Source organism: Hemicordylus capensis, chromosome 6 (assembly GCF_027244095.1).
Source record: "Hemicordylus capensis ecotype Gifberg chromosome 6, rHemCap1.1.pri, whole genome shotgun sequence".
NCBI classification, from domain to species: domain Eukaryota; kingdom Metazoa; phylum Chordata; class Lepidosauria; order Squamata; family Cordylidae; genus Hemicordylus; species Hemicordylus capensis.
Window position 1 is genome coordinate 64,269,266 of NC_069662.1, and position 19,386 is coordinate 64,288,651.

The 19,386-nt window shown below is 43.6% G+C and overlaps 1 protein-coding gene across 1 annotated transcript in view; it reads right to left on the reverse strand.

Moving 5' to 3' along the window:
- The window catches only part of LOC128330273 (zinc finger MYND domain-containing protein 12-like), a 113,776-nt gene extending 109,465 nt beyond the window's left edge, over positions 1-4,311 (reverse strand). The window contains exon 1 of the mRNA XM_053262863.1: positions 4,203-4,311. Coding sequence (XP_053118838.1) covers positions 4,203-4,296 — 94 coding nt within the window. The 5' untranslated portion in view covers positions 4,297-4,311. The remainder of the gene's footprint in view (positions 1-4,202) is intronic.
- Between the last annotated feature and the right edge of the window lie 15,075 nt (positions 4,312-19,386).

The window sequence follows — 19,386 nt, forward strand, 5'->3', positions numbered from 1 at the left end:
AACCTCTCTATGAAGAGCCTCTGGGGGCTTGAAGGATGGCCCTTAAGAATTTAGTTTGAACTGCTTCTAATACTGAAACATTATCAAAAGGCCCAATTTGTGTGCCATAAAGAATTTGAGGGTATATTTTGGCCTTCAATAATTTGACAGCTGCTGGGACAAAAAGAGCACCTCTCGAGAAGTAAAAAGATTTAATCACATTTGCTGTCTGTTGGGCACTGTGAGAAACAAAGCAAAGGCGAGCTTTCCAGAATCTGCTGGAATGAAATACAAGCCCTAAATACTTGAAAACCTTGACCTGCTCAATATTATGTCCATTTATGTACCATTGTATGGGTTGGGGGGCATTTTGCAAAAACCAGTCTTGGTATAGTTTACCTCCAAGGCCTCCTTCACAGTATAGACACTCAGGGAAGTTAATGCATGGCTTAACACTATCTTGGTTTGAGATAATAGGACAATATCAACAGCATAAAGCAGTAACGAAACATGCCTATTTGCAAGTTTAGGGGGATGATGTGTTTTTAATTGTTCTTTAAAAACCACTGAGGGAGGGAACATGGTGAAGCTCTTTGGGGAGGGTGTTCCAAAGCTGAGAGGCTGCAACCAAAAAGGTCCTGTCTCTAGTCCCCACCAAGCAGATCTCTGTTAGAGGTGGGGCCTGATATGCTGAGTGGAGATTCATATGGGTGGTCCAGCAGGTAACCCATCCCCAAGTTTTAAAGGTCAAGACCAGCACCTTGAATCTAGCCCAGAAGCAGAATGGTAACCAATTATACTATCAAGGATAATGACTGAAAATGATATCAAGTTATTGAAAGTTATCCCAATTTTAAGCATATCAGTCCTCCATAAAGCCAACTTATTGATCAACCCAAGAATTCACACAACACTCTATATTCCCAGAGGAAGACAGGGTTAAAATAGGAACTGCAAGGATATTTATATCTATGTAAACTGCTTTTGGAACTTTTGTTGAAAAGCGGTATATAAATATTTGTCGTATTCGTATATTTATCGCTTCTAAAAAGATCAGCATCAAAATAGCAAGCTGAGTGCATAAACATTAAAACTAAACACCAGTTTGAAATATGCAGAAGCATCAATGAAGCATTTCTGACCACGTACAGAACATACTATACTAAGGACTGACCCTTAGTGAATTTGCCCTATTAAGGACATTAACTTTCTGGCAATAAATACCGTGCAATAATGAGTGAGGTTGAGGTGTTCCAAACTGGATTAGGGATCAGGAGGACCTGTCCCTAGACTTTATATTTGGCAACCCACATTTACACTTCACTTATTTATATATATATGCAAAAGTCAGCAAGAAAAGTTCTCTTTTGTTGCTGGTGATATAATGGTGACTTTGTTCAAGAGTTGTGTCTTCACCAGACCCATCACACATAACAATTTTCATAATATATTGGACAGAAACAGATCCTGTGTCTCCCTTGCCTCTCCTCCTTAACGGATACCATTCTCTCTAATTCTCCTTGACATTTGCTCATTTACTATTGTGCTTGACTTTATTAACGGCTAAGCTTCTGTCAGCCTGTCAAAACAGTTTCTCATCAACTGTTGGGCAGCAAAGAAATTGAAAAGCAAATTGGCCAATGACAAGTATGGTGTCTCTCCAAATGCCTACTGTTTTCCTGGGTACCTGATATGACATGATGGCACATTTAGTCACAGTATTCTAGTCCGAGCATTTCCCTGCTTTTTCTGTCAAGACACAATGAAAACATAAATGAAAAGGGGTACTATACCATTTTCTCAGAGAATCATGGAAGCATTAACATAAAAGGCTGTTCTCACGAGCAGCCTAACTCCGGACACAGCAGCCGGACATCCTGGGTTAGGCTGCTCATGTGCAGCACTGGGAGCCATGTGGATCCTGGAGCTGCCTGCCTAACCTCATTTTTAAGCCCAGGCTTTAGCCGAAGTTAAGGATCATGTGTGTGCCCAGGCTGCTTCAGAGCACACACAGAGTGCACACAGAGATGGGCACCTAGAGCACTCGTCTCATAGAGGTATTCTCCAATGCACTGCATTCATTGTGGGACACATGGAGGCTGGGACACATCATCCTGGTTTCCGGAGATCCACACTGCATGCAGCAGCATGGATTGTGTGGGAATGTGGTCCGTGCTCCCAACAAGATTGCAGGATCATCACTTGTTGCCATTAAAAGCCTTCGGGGTAGCAGCGTATCTCCCTGCCCCCCCCTTCCCCTCCTCGGCCAGAAGTGGCTGGAAGTACGAGGTGCGTGTGTGCCTGTCACATGCGCGTGTGTGCATGTCAGACAGGTGCACATGCACATGCGACGTGTGCACACGCACCTGGCACTCCTGGCTGAGGAGGGGGAAGGGATGGCAGGTAATTATGCTGTCGCCGCGAAGGCTTTTAATGGCAATGAGTGCCAGTAGGGAGAAAGCGGTGGGAGGGGTAAGTGCACCCTCCCGCAGTGGCGTATCTAGGGAAAATAGCGCCCAGGGCAAGCACTGAAATTGCGCCCCCCCATCCAAACATCTGACACCCATCTTTCAGATAACTCTCTCAGCCTCATTCCCCTATTTGCAAAATGTGCACATTAACAGGATTACCTAATTCTATAACTGTAGGAAGAAGAATGTTTTCAGCGGTAATATCTCCAAATACTATAGCACTATAGTGGCCCATCTCATAAGCATATTATGGAGAAGCATTTATTTACGCATTACATTTATAACCCGCCTTTCTTCCATCATGGAATTCCAACTATATATGTGGTCAGTGTTCCCTCTAACACGGATTCCCAGATGTTGTTGACTACAACTCCCATATTCCCCAGCTGTGATGGCTTTTGCATAGGGATTATGAGACCTGTAGTCAACAACATCTGGGAACACTGCATGGGGTTCCCAAGTGATTACCCATCCAGGCACTGACTACAACTGGATCTGTTTAGCTTCAGCAAAGGGGTTGTATTATATGGCCTCAGCCCATGGGATGGAGTAGAGAATAGTGCTGCAGTACTCTGTACACTTTGCACAGAATTCACAAGGAAGATGCTAAAGGGCCAATTAGCATGTAGGAAATGACACTATCTTGGGGTACTGGGGGTGGTTTGAGTGTGTGTGTGTGTGTGTGTGTGTGTGTGTGTGTGTTTTGCTGAGTTTCTTATAGCTTGAACACATGAGAGGCAGAAATTCAATAAGTACAGCTTTTTCTAGCATGAAAGTATAGTTCCAAGAAATCTGCATCTATTGAATTTTTTACCTGTCATGAAGACACAGAATCTCTCTTAGGAAACAGGTGGCAGCCCTATTGATTTCAGGTATGGTAAAAGAAATCGTTGTTACAGATAGTCTTATATTTTAAAAAAGGATGGCTTAGTATTTCTTATATGTACATGCTCATATTCATACATGATCTCTACCTCAGACATACACATGCAATAATGATATAATCTATATAAACACAACCTCCCTGTGTTTTCCCACCACTCCTTATTTCAGAGGCTCTTCTTAACGCAATTTCAAAGACACTAACAATCCCCAAAGCAACCAGCCACATTCTATATTTCTAGAGCATCTTTACGTCCAACAACCAATCCTGAACTCTAGCAAAGCAACCTGAGCTTGTTCACTGGGTATAACTTCTCACACAAAGCTAATTCAAACCAATTTCAGGTTTAGAAACTATGGAGGTTCAGATAAAGGACTTGAAGCAAATGCTCTTCTCATCAATAGTTTTGATAATGTCTCTTGTTTGCGTGTACTTAGAAGACCTGACTACACATGCGTAAGAAATTATTTTCTGCCACTTTTCATTGTTTACTCTCTGGGTTAGTCACAAACTACTCCAAAAGGGGTAAACTGCCGAGAGAGAGTCAAGTTTGCCTGTACTCTCTGCCTAGGGGATACTAGAGTTGCAAGCTAGAAGCGTTACAGGAAAGCATAAACCCGCTCATTCTCCACCCCTTTTTCCCCCTGTTGCAAAGTTCCGGTGCTTTTGTTTAAGAGCCACACAAGCTCAACTCAGCACTGAATTTGCATTGCAAGTGCTGAGGAAAACTTCATGACTAGCTCACTCCCCCTCCCCCACGAGGAGCCAGAAATGCTCCCTCCTCCCCCCCCCCCTCCTTTCTGCCAGTTGCAGCTCCCTCGCCTCGCCTTCCCTCCCCTGCGCCCCAGCTACTGTCTGCTGGGACTCACCAGGCTGCAGCAGAAGCTCAGGGTTTCTCTGCGTCCAGCTGAGCTCTCTCAGAGGTGGCTGTTGCCGCTGCTTCTCTCCCGCCCGCCCTTGCATGCACAGACAATCACACAGACATCAACAGGGAGAGCAAAATCGAGGAAGACATCCACTTGGCGTTCACACACACATCTTGTTTTGCCAGCAACTCTATCCTTCCTTGGAAGCTGTTTACAAGCTCCCAGACTCCTCCAATCACCCTTCTTTCAGAAATAAAGCCAACCAAAAAACAGAACCAAGAATAAAGCAAAGCACCTATTTTATTTAGCTGAAAGGCAACTCTGAAATGCCCCTGCCCCAAAAGACATCAGATCTGCAGCAAGGGAAACTGGGAAAGAGAACGGGGATTAGATATTGGGGGTGAAGGGGTCCGTTTTTGGAGTGATTTTTAAAATGCAAATAAGTATAAGCATTTAATCTATAGCTAAGCTAATTTACTGGGAACCCCCACTTTAGGAACTATGAGGGCTTGCAAGGATTTAATACGGACAACGTTTTTAAAAGGAGGGAGCGGTGAAGGGATTTGCTCGCTGAGTTTGGAAAGCAGTAGGGAGCAGCTGCTTGTCTTTAGCAAAGAACAACCTTTTATAAACCAAGTCCAGGTGTGTTCCCCGCAAGCACTGGGGGTATTTCTGACTAGCAAACCAGCTACTCTGGAGAAAGGGAGGAAAGCTCAGGCTACAGTTTAAAAAGCAAGCTGATGTTGCGCACGCCTTCTGCCCTGCCCCGGCAGCAGGTCTCTCTCTGTCCCACGCTTGCTCTCCCAAAGGCCCCCCCGCCCTCTTTCATATATGATCTTTGCCGGTTATAATACATTTGAGCCTTTGGGGAAGCGGAAGGAGGAAAATGCTATCCAGGACTGGGACAGAAGTGAGCTGCAAGGCAAAGCAGCAGGGTAGGGCACCTGGCGCGACACACTGACTGAGACATTATGATTCGAGGAGTTTACTACTTACTGGAGAGTCAGTCAGTGTGTAATGCAGCCGGGACGAACGGCACTTCGGCGGCGGCAGCACAGCAGCACTCAAAGAACAGGCAGCCAGCACGCCAATTAGACATGGTGAGCAGCTACAAGGGACTGAGTCAGGCGGGCAGAGTGCAGACTGGCGGAGGCACTCAGAGCAGCCTGCAGCGGCGCAGTGGGAAGGTTCAAGTTGGAAGGAGAGGAGGAGCAGCGCCGCGAGCGGGGGAAGAAGGAAGCGGAAGTGCCGCTTGCCCAGCGGGCTTTGTCCGCCCTCTGCATGGGGCGTGCCAGTGAATAGGTGCCCCGCCCGCTGCAGCCATAACCCGCTGCGCCTGCGTGAGTGGGGGGTGGGGTGGCTGGGCACAGGTGCCGCCCGGAGCCGGACTCAGGAGAGACGCCGGTGGTGATGTGAGCAGTGGGCCCGCTAGTGCACTGGGGGTTTTGGGGGGGCGGGGAGGGGGGAGCCGCGCTGCTGCCCTGAAAATTTTTGTTGGGGAGGGAAGGAGGGGATCGGGGCGGGGGGGTCATGGCACTTTTTGGCGCCCCCCCACTTGACCCGCCAAGTGGCGCCTGGGGCACATGCCCCCCCTGCCTCCCCTATCATTACGCCCCTGCCCTCCCGCACCCTTAAAGTGGCACCCCCGCCACCTTTGAACTGCCCCGCCACGGTTCCGTGTACATCCCTACTCAGAGCAGAGCCTTTGAAGAAGATCTTAAGGTCCTAGCTGGAATATATGAGGCAAGATAGCCTCACATACAATGCATTGCAATTTACTCCCGTCATCAAGGGGCCTTTTTCAGGGCGAGACATGATGTACTGACCTCTGCTGTGCTTTCTGGGAGATTTTTGAAGGTCCCAAGGAGTGACAGACTTTGTCCTTGCAGTTTAGGGGATGTTGAAAATGTACATCATGTTATATTATGTTGCTTATTCTATAAGGACATACGGCAGACTTTATTAACTCCAATTGTATTATCTTTACCTGGTCATTCAGAAGAATTTTATGTTGCTTTCTTGCTTGCAGACAAAATTCCCTCGATTATGTATAAGGTGACTGAGTTTTGCTCTATTGCTATTAGGACTCAACAGCAACTAATTTCCTGTCCTGTCTTGGTTTGGTTTCAGATTCTTGGTTCGGTTAAGATATTGAACAACTATTTTTATATGTAAATGGGATTAGTTCTCCTTCTGATTATTACCATTGTTATTTTATGTATTCTTTTTATCCGTACTTTTCTGTAAAGTTTTAAATTGCATTTGCTGATCTTTGATTGTTGATAGCAATAAACTAAACTAAACTAAACTAAACTATGCATTGCAGTACTCTAAGCAAGAGGTTACCAGAGCATGAGTGACTGTGGTCCTAGCCAGCCCCAGCACAGCTTTCCTTTAGTGCTCCTCCTGATGTCTATCTTATGTTTCTTTTTAAATCGTGAGCCCTTGGGGGAAAGGGCAGAGGCATAACTAGGGAAAACGGCGCCCAGGGCAAGCACTGAAATTGCCCCCCCGCCGTGCCCCCCGCCGCCACCCCCCCAACATACATCTGACTGACACACATGTTTCAGAAAACTTTTATTTTAAAAATTTAAAAAATTACAAAAATTACCAAAAATTTCAAAATGCGATAAATAACCAAAAATGTGATAAATAACTAGTGGAAGTGTAGAGGAACTGATGATTCTAGCATGAAATAGTTTTCCATTGTAATGGGATACTTAGTTCTGTTTGGATCTCGAGCAGGCCTGCTCAACCTAGGCCCCCCAGCTGTTTTTGAACTTCAACTCCCATAATCCCCAGCCACAGTGGCCAATAGCCAAGGATTGTGGGAGTTGTAAGCCAACATTTGCAGGAGGACCGAAGCTGAGCAGCCCTGAAGAAGATGCACGCATTTCATGGTTGTTTGTGAGCTGTAATTCTACTTGGTCAAATAAATAAATGCATACTTTCTCTTTTTTACTCTAAAAATCTCATCAGTTTGTAATCTGGTAGAAGTTGTAACTTGGTTTTAAAAATAGTTTGCAAGATCAGTAGCCAAAGTTACTGATAGTTTCAGTTCATTCACTTTGTTGGTCAGTATTTTTGCTGGTAAGAAACCAAGGTCTGCATGTTTGTGTTGGGTTCATAAGATGCTTCAGTTTTAAAATAACTGGTCACTTCAGCAGATGCTGTACTATTTTTTTTTAATATAATTAATAATATTCCTTTTTTAAAAAATGAGTTGAAACAATTTTCTTCTGTTTTAAAGGTAAGCTGGTGGGAGCTCTGAAAAATATTGAGGTTCCGTCACTGAATTTTAATATGCAGAATTCCTTCCAAAAATATTTTAAAAACAGTACTGTTACCTGATCAAGTGACCACTACACGGATAGTGAAGGAAGCAAGTTTATTTCTCAGCGCTGAGGACGGCCCCAGTGCCTCACGGCAAAGATCCAGGGACGCGCCCTCTAACAGACTAGCAAGAGTTTATAAAGATTTCTCTCCTCCCTTTGGCATCAACATTCTGCCAATAATAAGCATCAAAGGAAATTACACACAAGTTGCATTTGGTTATACATATTTGGTAATACCTTTCCGTACATGCGTAGATCACTTGTTTTCAAGCAGATTACAGATGTTTCCTCAAAGCAAGCCAGCTAGTTCAGTTTGGTTACTCAAGTTCCTCTTTCTATAGGGTACACATGCATACAAGCTCTTGGCCTTGGCCGTCTCTAACTTGTTATTTTCCACTCTTTGTGGTTTTGTTACTAAATATGTCCCTTGCATGCTGTGAGGGTAATTTAGAGAGAGAGAAAGGCTGCAACACAAAATGGCTTTAGCATACAAAATGGAGTAATTCATGCCACAGTACTGTGCTGGTGATTGGTAAAGAAATGATTAGTGTTATGAAATACGGATAGGTTTTTTTTAAGATTTTCTTCATACAAATGCAAATTATTAGCAAAATTAAATGGGTGGTGTTCAAGCACACTTCCCAGGCATGGGAAGAGATGAGGGGTAAAGACGTTTTCCCTGTATCCACTTGGAGGCTTCCTAGAAGCCTCTACCAGCAGTCCTTTTGCCTCTGTGGAGAGAAGCTTACCTGAGCAGAGCAATACTTGTGGTGTAGTTGATACACTGATAGTCAGTCTTTGCTTTCAGTGATAGGCTACTGAGAGATTTGCAGGAGTAGGAAACTGGGAGAATGATTAGACCTCATATTTTTGTAAGATTTCTAGCGTATCAATTGTAAACACTCATAAGCAAGTCCTATTGATTTTAAGCTGAAAAGGATGCTGACAATGGAAACCTAAACAAATCCTAGAGCCACGCAGAGCTCCTTTTATAGCAACATCCTCTTATTCACCTAAGACACGACACGACAGAGAAGAGAACACACACACACACAGAGTGCCCTCTTTTTGCTACACGGAAGGTGTGGGTGGCATTCGAGGGTTGTGATTTTCTTTTTGCGCCGTGGAAACCATCTAACCAGTCCCTAGTATGCAAATGCTCTTTCCCCCCCCCACCCGTTCAGCATATCGTTAAACTTATTGGCGAGGAGGACGATCTGCGTGCATTTCTGAGCAGGTGGAGGAAAGAGCAGAAGGCGGCGGGGCGGCGGGGGGTGCGAGCGAGCAAGCGAGCGCGTTCTGCAAAGCCAGCCACATTTTGGAAACTGCCTGGGTTTACTGTAAAAACAAAACAGCCCCCCCCCAACCACCCTCCCCTGACACTTGGTATTCGGGACACACACACCTTGTCTACCGGCGGCCTCTCCACCACGCTCCGAATCCTTTCTTGTCGTCCGTGCCGCCTGCCTACGCCAGCCCCAGCAACGCTCTCCTCCGTGCCACGTGCAGAAGGCGAGCCGAGCTGGGAGGACGGACGCACGCATGCGCAGCGCGACTCGGCACGCCGGCCGAGACACGTGTGCGTGCATCGTGACTAGAAACCCTCACCCTGGCTGGAAAGCCATTAGAGGGCCTCTTTCTGGCCTGCCGATAAGTTCTGTCGAGTTTCGACAGTGAGCATTAAACTAGGCGCCCGCGGCGCCCGCCGCCAAGCCAGGCCAGTAGCAATGGGGGGGGCACCGTGCGGAAGGGACCGCTCGTGGGGGAGGGGGCGCCGGCGCTCCCTTGACTGCTGCTGCTGAGCCGGAGAAATTTTTATTTTAAAAAAAAAATTAAAAAAAAATTGGGATCGGCGGGGGTCATGGCGGTGCCCCCACGTGACCCGCAAAGATGGCGCCGGGGGCACGTGCCCCCCCACCCCCCTATCGTTACGCCTCTGGGAAAGGGAGCCATTTTATTTATTTTTATTTCTCTATGCAAACTGCTTTGGGAACTTTTGTAGAAAAGCAGTATATAAATATTCATCATCGTCTAACTGAAGAACCCCCAGCTCTCCCCAGGTTCACATCCTCATGCAGGCACATAGTTAAGCAGCTAAAAATGTACCACCAGCAAGCAGAGTAGAGCTCTTGCCCTCGTGGTTCCTGAAGGGGCCACCAAATAGGCAACCCCACTGTCTAGGTCACCATGCTATTTTATACTGCCAGCCCTGGAAATGATGCAAGGCCCAGCAGAAACTGCTGAGTCAGCACTCTGGGCCCTCCTGGAAGCTGCAGCTCTGCCACCAGCAGAGAACATAAGGACAGCCCTGCTGGATCAGGCCCAAAGCCTATCTAGTCCAACATCCTGTTTCACACAGTGGCCAATAAGATGCCTCTGGGGAGCCCACAAGCAGGAGGTGAGGGCATACCCTCTTTCCTGCTGTTGCTCCCCTGCAACTGGCTTGCAGCATTGTTGATCTCAAACAGAGAGATCAACAGAAATGTGCGAAACATTTCAGGTACACAACGATCTGTACTCAAATCTGCCTGTTTTGGGCGATGTGTATACAAAACATTGATGAATCCACTCTCAGTTGCTACCAGAGAATCTCCTCTCAGAACACCTCAAAAACAACAACCCATTGGGCACTACCACCCACCACAACCCACTCTGGTCCACCCTGGTGCCACCACACACACACCCCGGGGAGTTATAATGAAGGCTGCTGAAATCCCCATTATTCCCCATGGGGAAAAGCTTAAAGATGCATAAAATTCAAAAAATAAAAATAAAAATCACCCCTTTGCCCAATTTCTTTGAAATTTGGGTCATAGTTTCTATCCATTGGGCACTACCACCCACCCCACTCTTTTGGCCCCAGGACCCTTTTTTAAAATCCAAAATGATTCAGATTCAGAAAATTCGGGTCCAAATCGAATATGGGGTGATTGGGGGCGTGTTCAGAATCAAAACAAAAACAAAACAAAACAAATTGAGGTGTTTCAATTCAGGTACAAATCAAAACAAAAAAAAATCAATTCATGCACATCCCTAGTAGCTACTGGTACTCACTACAAGCTCTACTCACCAGGAGTAGAGTACTCACCATAACCTCTACTCACTGAAGCTCTTCTCACGATTGGTGAGAAGATCTTGTTCCAGGTCTGTGAGGAGAGTGGGCTTAGCCAAAACAACCCATCCCTGATGTTTGTGCACATTTGCCTTTGTCTTTTGTTTCCTCCCCTAACCTGCTTTTCACCCAACACACATTTTTGAAAGAGAGGAGAAAACATGTTTGTTTAAAGACACTTTTCTGCCTTCCTAAAAAACTATTAACACATCCATAATACATTTTCCCCCTTATCATGGGCCCACCCACCTCATACGCATCTAATCACATGGACGGAGTTCATCCAAACCATAATTTAATGTGCATAATGTAATATGCAGTTTGAATATTACATCTAAAATCTATAATTACTAAAATTGTTCATTGAGGGTCAGTTCAGATGAATTCCTTCATGTGGTTTGTTATAGGCGTGCGGGGGGGCTTTTTCACACTCATGCTCCCCCACCCCACCCCATGCGACACAAATTTAAGGGACTGATTTGGAGTATTGTGAGAACAAGCCCTTACTTCTTCCTGTTGGTTGCCTTCAATCTGTGGAAAAATAAACAACACATAAAATGTTATAATAGTCTGAAAGGCAAGACTATTTTATGTTTTAGTTTCATTGTTTGCAGGATTTTATAGCAGGATTTGAGCAGAAGGTCTCCTACACAACCTCCTGAGGATAATCATTCGCAATGTATAAAAGCCCTATCCAAGAAGTCTGAGAAAGCTTAGTCTCTTCCCTGTGTAATAGCAGGTTTTAAGGGAAAACCTCTTGATACAGATGTACGGTGCATCATGCAGTAAATCAGGACTCCTTATGACAGCTGCAAGGAAAGTGATAAAAAAATTAAATGGGATGACATTCATGAAGTCTGCATTTTCTGTTGCCTAGGCAAGCAGCACACTCTAATGGAATTAAGTGAAATAACATGTTTTTTGGTATAAATTCTAAATACTAAATCTTTGGTATAATAAATCCTAATTTATCTTTTTTTTTTTTTTTTTAAACCTTTTTAGGGAGTTTAAGCTAAATCTAGCATTTTTCCAGCTTTAGATTCATTCTCTTGATTACTTGGTGTTTTTGGAGGTGTTGCCAACAGATTAAAAGATTTTTATTATCTGGATAAGGCAATTGATTTAGAATTTAGAACTGAGAGCCAGCGTGGTGTAGTGGTTAGAGTGCTGAACTAGGACCGGTGAGACCCGAGTTCAGATCCCCTTTCAGCCATGATACTTGCTGGGTGACTCTGGGCCAGTCACTTCTCTCTCAGCCTAACCTACTTCACAGGGTTGTTGTGAGGATGTAATACACCACTCTGGGCTCCTTGGAGGAAGAGCGGGATATAAATGTAAAAATAATAAATAATAATAACCAATTCGGGAGAAGTTTATGAATAAGCATTACTCTTGGTTAAAATGTCTTCAGTTTCAGTCCTTTATTTTACACCCTGATATAGTAAAGCAGGCCAAAAGGAATTTGACTATGTTTGAGGAATTAATATTAAAAGCTTCAGAAGATTCTAAGGGATTTATTTCTAGATTATATGAGATTCTAATATTTCAAACATCTGATCCATTAATTGGCCTTAAGTTGGCCTGGACCTACTACAAACTATTAGCGACTCATACTGAAATGGAAGCTGATGTTTTCTACCTCTTCCCGAATTAAAGAGAATTTTGTTAAGATTTTTCACAGGTGGTATTTGACCCCTTGCAGATTATCCCACATTAATAAGAGTTTGTCCCCGCTATGCTGGAACAGCTGTGGAAATAGGGGAACATACTTCCATTTATGGTGGTCTTGTCCCAGTATTTTCTGCTTTTGGACAGAGGTATTTTTTAGAAATGGGTAAAATTACACAACAGAGGTTATATATGAGACCAGAGTTGGCTCCGTTAAATGTATTTTCGGGAGCTAATTTGGCATTATTGTCTAAGGATCTTATAGTTTTCATGTTAACTGCGGCTAGATTATCCATTGCACAATACTGGAAGCAAAAAACCATGTCTTTGACATCTTGGTATCAGTCTATGTGGCATATTGCTATATCTGAAAAATTGACCCATATTATTCGTCTTCAAGCTGATCAAGCTAATTCTAACGATTTTTTCATGATATGGTCAGATTTTATTCTGTTCACAAATCAAGATAATTTTAGCCATTCTCCTCCATCTAATTATTTACATATCTGGAAGGATGGTTAATGGATGTAATTATGTATCAGTTTTACTATTTACGTTTATGTATTGTCTTATTAAATTAATTAAAAACCCTCTGTGTGTGTGTGTGTGTGTGTGTGTGTGTGTGTGTGTGTGTGTATGTATACACACACACACAAACCTATCCGTATAGAAATAATGTTTTGTGCTAAATTTTAAAACAGTTAAACCTGTCAGTATAGAAATTTCTCCTCACACTCCCTCCATAGGCCTCCAGCATGAAACACTTTATCAAAAGTATTGGAGGCAACCAAATTGGAGCTGCCACACCCACACCCTCTGCAAACCAAAAGTTTTTTGCTTTATTTAAATTTGCCTGCTTTTTAAAATGGAGGATCCCATATGCGCCACACTTAATAGAAGTGTGTTCAGTACAAGGAAAGTGGAAACTCTGCACATATGTGAACGCTTGGTTTTAAAAGAAGACACAACCTTATTTGACAAACATGGCACATGCAGCAAACTGCTAGACTAACATGGAGGGGGTCATGATTTCTAGGGATGATTTATTGACCTCAATTCGAAAACGGCAAAATTCCATTTTGAGAAACAACAACCCTGTCTTAGTGGGCACATATAATGCTGAATTTTATTTTATCAACTCCTGTCTGCAACACAGAGGGTGGCCTGTGACACCCTTTCCCTGACTAGTGCCCCTACCCCCTGAAGTGCTTTATAATTTAAATTATATATTTAAATGTTAATAAGTGCAGTTGCCAGGCAGAAAGGAAGTGTAGTTATCGAGCTCTGGTGCATGTTATCATTTATGCATTACTGTTATCCCTGGATATAAACTCTATAGAAAGGACAGGGAGGGGCGACTTGGAAGTGGAGTAGCACTGTATGTTAAAGAAGAGATAAAATTTAACAAGCTAGAAAACCTAGGAGGACTGGAATCCTACACAGGAACCCTGTGGGTGACAAGGCCTGAAAGGAAATGTGCTACTGGGAATGTGCTATCGCCCTCCAGATCAAAACTCTGACAGTGACTGGGAGTTGCAGGAGGAAAGCAGGGAGGCATCAAGGAGAGGCAGGGCAATAATAATGGATGGCTTCAATTACCCACACATGAACCTGGTAAATTCGTAGTCAGGTAATGACAAGGAGGTTGGATTTCTAGATATTCTGAATGACTGTGCCCTAGAACAGTTGGTCATGGAACCGACCAGAGAGAAGGCAACCTTGGACTTAATGCCGAGTCCAGGACCTGGTGTGTAATGTCAGTGTCATGGACCTTTTAGGGAACAGTGACCATAGTGCGATCAAATTCAGCATACATGTGGGGAGAGAATCACCAAGGAAGTCTAACACAGACATTTTGAATTTCAGAAGAAGAAACTTCTCCAAAATGAGGAGTATGGTGAAAAGAAAAATGAAAGGGAAAATCAGGAGATTCACTTCGCTCCAGAATGCATGGAGTTTACTCAAAATCACAATACTAGAAGCCCAGTTAGAATGTATACCAAAAAAGGAGGAAAGGTATCACTAAGTCCAGGAGGATGGCTAACAGGTAAAGTCAAGGTAGCCATAACGGAAAAGAAGACTTCCTTCTGAAATTGGAAGGCCTGCCCAAGTGGAGAGAAAAGAAAGGAACACAAACTCTGTCAGAAGAAATGCAAGGTGACAATGAGGGAGGTGAAAAAAGAGTTTGAGTAACATTTAGCTAAAAGCATCAAGGGGAATAACAAAAACTTCTTTAAATATATCAGAAGCAGGAAACCTACCAAGGAGACCACTGGACCGTTAGACAATGAGGGAGTGAAAGGGATTATTAAGGAGGATATGGAGGATGCAGAGAAGCTAAATGAGATTTTTTTTGCATCTATCTTCAGGGCAGAGGACACTGAGCATATACTTGATTCTGAACCAGGCTTTTTGGGGACAGAGGCTAAAGAACTGAATCTGATAGAAGTGTCAAGAGACATTCTAGACTGTCTGAAAAAATTAAAAACTAGCAAATCAACAAGCCCGGATGGCATCCATCCAAGAGTCCTTAAAGATGTGAAATTGTCAACTCTTTGCAAAATTATATAACTTATCCCTACAATCAGGCTCTGTACCAGAGGACTGAAAAGTAGTAAATGTAACACCAATTTTCAAAAAGGGATCCAGGGGGAATCTGGGAAATTACAGGCCGATTAGTTTAATGTCTGTTTCAGGAAAATTGATGGAAAGCATTCTCAAGGATAAAATTGTTAAGCACATAGAAGAACAGGCCCTGCTGGGGGAGAACCAGCATGGCTTCTGCAAAGGTAAATATTCCCTCATGAACCTTTTGGAGTTCTTTGAGAATATCAACGAGTGTGTGGATAAAGGTGATCCAGTTGGTACCTGGACTTCCAAAAAGCTTTCGACAAAGTTCCTCATGAAAGACTCTTGAAAAAATCTAGCAGTCATGGGATAAGGGGACAAGTACATGTGTGGATTGTTGACTGATTGGAGGACAGGAAACAGAGGATAGGTATAAATTGAGAGTTTTCTCAATGGACGGAAATAAGCAGTGGGGTTTCCCCAGGGATTTGTACTCAGGATGGTGCTTGTTAGCTTATTCATAAATCATCTAGAAGTTGGGATAAGCAGTGACAACAAACTTTGCAGATGACAACAAACTATTTAGGGTAGTGAAATTCAAAACAGATTGTGAGGAGCTCCAAAAGGATCTCTCCCAACTGGGTGAGTTGGTGACAAAATGGAAAATGTGTTTCAATGTTGGCAAGTGATGCACATTGGGACGAAAAACCCCAACTTCAAGTATACGTTTATGGGATCTGAGCTGTCGGTGACTGACCAGGAGAGGGATCTTGGGGTAATGGTGAACAGCTTGTTGAAAGTGTTGACTCAATGTGTGGCAAATGTGAAAAAAGCCAATCCCATGCTAGAGTTCTTTGGAAAGGGGATTGAAAATAAAACGGCTAATATTATAATGCCCTTATACAAAACTAGGGTGTGGCCACACCTTGAGTACTGCATACAGTTCTGGTCACCACATCTAAAGAAGGACAATATACAGGTGAAACTCGGAAAATTAGAATATCGTGCAAAAGTTCATTGATTTCAGTAATGCAAATTAAAAGGTGAAACTGATATATGAGACAGACGCATTACATGCAAAGCAAGATAAGTCAAGCCTTAAATTGTTATAATTGTGATGATCATGGTGTACAGCTCATGAAAACCCCAAATCCACAATCCCAGAAAATTAGAATATTACATGGAACCAAGAAGACAAGGATTGTAGAATAGAACAATATTGGACCTCTGAAAAGTATACAGTGTACTGTGCTTGATTGGCCAGCAAACTCGCCTGACCTGACCCCATAGAGAATCTATGGGGCATTGCCAAGAGAAGGATGAGAGACATGAGACCAAACAATGCAGAAGAGCTGAAGGCCGCTAATGAAGCATCCTGGTCTTCCATAACACCGCATCAGTGCCACAGGCTGATAGCATCCATGCCACGCCGCATTGAGGCAGTAATTGCTGCAAAAGGGGCCCAAACCAAGTACTGAATACATATGCATGCTTATACTTTTCAGAGGTCCGATATTGTTCTATTCTACAATCCTTGTCTTCTTGGTTCCATGTAATATTCTAATTTTCTGGGATTGTGGATTTGGGGTTTTCATGAGCTGTACACCATGATCATCACAATTATAACAAATTAAGGCTTGACTTATCTCGCTTTGCATGTAATGCGTCTGTCTTTTGCACGATATTCTAATTTTCCGAGTTTCACCTGTAGAACTGGAAAAGGTGTAGAAGAGGGCAGCCAAGGTGATCAGGGGCCAAGAGCTCCTTCCTTATGAGACAAGGATACAACAGTTTAGCTATTTAGTTTAGAAAAAAGACAACTGCAGGAGACATGATAGAGGTCTATAAAATCATGCATGGTGTGGAGAAAATGGATAGAGAGAGAAATTTCTCCCTCTCACTTAACACTAGAACCTAGGGTCATCCCATGAAATTGATTGCCAGGAAATTTAGAACCAACAAATGGAAATACTTTTTCACACAATGCATAATCAACTTGTGGAATTCTCTGCCACAAGATGTGGTGACAGCCAACAACCTGGATGGCTTTAAGAGGGGTTTGGATAACTTCATGGAGGAGAGGTCTATCAAAGGCTACTAGTTGTAGGGCTATAGGCCACCTCTAGCCTCAGAGGCAGGATGCCTCTGAGTACCAGTTGCAGGGGAGTAACAGCAGGAGAGAGGGTATGCCCTCAGTTCCTGCCTGTAGGCCTCCCAGCAACATCTGGTGGGACACTGTGTGAAACAGGATGCTAGACTGGATGGGCCTTGGGCCTGATACAGTAGGGCTGTTCTTATGTTTTATCTAGTCTAACTAGTCCAGCAACCTGGAGGCAGGGATGGTGGATATAACCTTGTTACCAAGTGAGAAGTTTTAGGTTTTAAAAAGTAGGACCAGTAACTAGCTATTCTTTCTTTGTGCTGGATTCTGCATAATGGCTACATAGGAAACAGGTCAATTCCTTAAGGGCCCAAGACAGTGCCATCCCAAGACAGTGGCATGAACAAAGGACTGCTATAACATGTATGTTTTCAGCCCCTGCATGATAACTCCTGTGAAGAAAAAAGTATTTCCTGTTGAATTGGTTTTTCATCCTCTCCAACCCATCTCCCCCTCCCCAACCTATCACAGTTGGAATGCTGTTTTAAAAATAAGACCTTTGGTGGAGCAAGAGCATTAGGCCCTGGATATTTACAAGAATGTCTTCTTTGCCATGAACTCCACTTCCAACTGAGATCATCTCAAGAGGTTCGTCGGCAGTTGCCACCATCTCGTCTGGTAGTTGCTCAGGGATGGGCCTTCTCCATTCCTGCCCCAAGGCTTTGGAATGCACTCCCTGCTGAAATAAGAGCCTGCCCATCTCTGGCAACCTTTTTAAAGGCACACTTAAGACACACTTAAGACACACAAGCTTTTAATTAGATAACGTTTTAATAGTTTTTTTTTATCATTGTTGTAAATTTTAAATTATTGTACTGTTTTTATTTTGTTTTATTTGTATAGTTTTATTGTAAACTGCTCAGACGTAGGTTTGGGGCAGTATAGAATATGCAAAATAAAATAAAATAAATGGGCCTCATGCCCTCATTAGCAAGAGAAACCCACAAACATGGCTAGAGCAAATGCAATCATCCCAACTTTAAAGCACTTTCCACTCATGTCTTCTATTTGTTTTTAGGCTGTTTGGAACATGATACATGTTTGGGCACAGCAGTTAAGCAGTATTACTCCTCACTAATAGGGATGTGTGAACCGGTTCGAATTTGAACCAGTTCAATTCCGAACCAGGGTGGTTTGAAGGCTTGAATTCGAACCGAACCAGCCATCAGGTTCAAGCTGCAGGTTCAAATTTGAACCGAACCAGGGGGTGGTTTGATTCGAACTGGATTGAACTGGTTTGGACATCCAAAAATTGGTAGGATGGTAGCTGGCATCCAGGGGTACCTGCCACCCAAACCCCAAAGCAATCGGACACTCGTACGATTTTTTATGAATTTTTGAAAAATATTTTTATTTTTTTCTTGAACCAGCCCATTATTCCTTATTGTGGAGCACCCATGGGTGCCAACAACCACCCAAACCCCAAAGCAATCAGACACTCCTACGATCTTTTATGAATATTTGAAATATTTTCAATTATTTTTCTCATAGAGTATAATGGGACCAGAACCAGCCCATTTCCCCTATTGTGGAGCACCTAGGGGCACAAAAGTGGGGTGGGTGGTAGAAACCCAGGGGTGCCTACCACCCACAAAACCCAAAGGCAATTGGACACTCCTCTGATTATTGGTGAATTTTTAAAGTATTTTTGAATTCCTCATAGAGAATAATGAGGATTGCAGCAAATGTATAGCTTCATGTCGGGGAGAAAGGGGTGACCTAGAGTGGAGTGTGGTGGGTGGTAGTTCCCAGGGTGGGCAAGAAAGCTATCAGAATTATTTGAAAGGAATTGGGCAAAGGGCTGATTTTTAAGTGATTTTTGAAGTGTATGCGTCTTTAAGGTTTTTCTCCATAAAGAAGCATGGAGGTGTCAGCAAATGTATAGCTTCACGTTGGGGGCAAAGGGGTGGCTTAGAGCAGAGTGTGGTGGATGGTATTTCCCAAGGGGGGCCAGGAAGCTATCAGAATTATTTGAAAGCAATTGGGCAAAGGGCTGATTTTTAAGTGATTTTTGAAGTTTATGTGTCTTTAAGGTTAGCAGATGAGAGTGGATTCATGGTTTGTCATTGAAAATCTTATGTGCTATCAAAGAATCTACACTCAGAACACCTCAGAAACAACAAAACCCAGTACCCCATGGGTTACCAACCCATGGGGGTGGTTGGCACCTTCTTTGCACTAGACCACCACTCACTCTGGACCACCCCAGCACCCCGCAAGTGGGTTTAAGGTTTTTCTCCATAGGGAAGAATGGAGGTTTCAGCAGCCCCATAACTGCACTTGGGGGGTGCTGGGGTGGCCCAGAGCGAGGGTGCCAACGACCTCCATGGGTTGCTAGCCCAT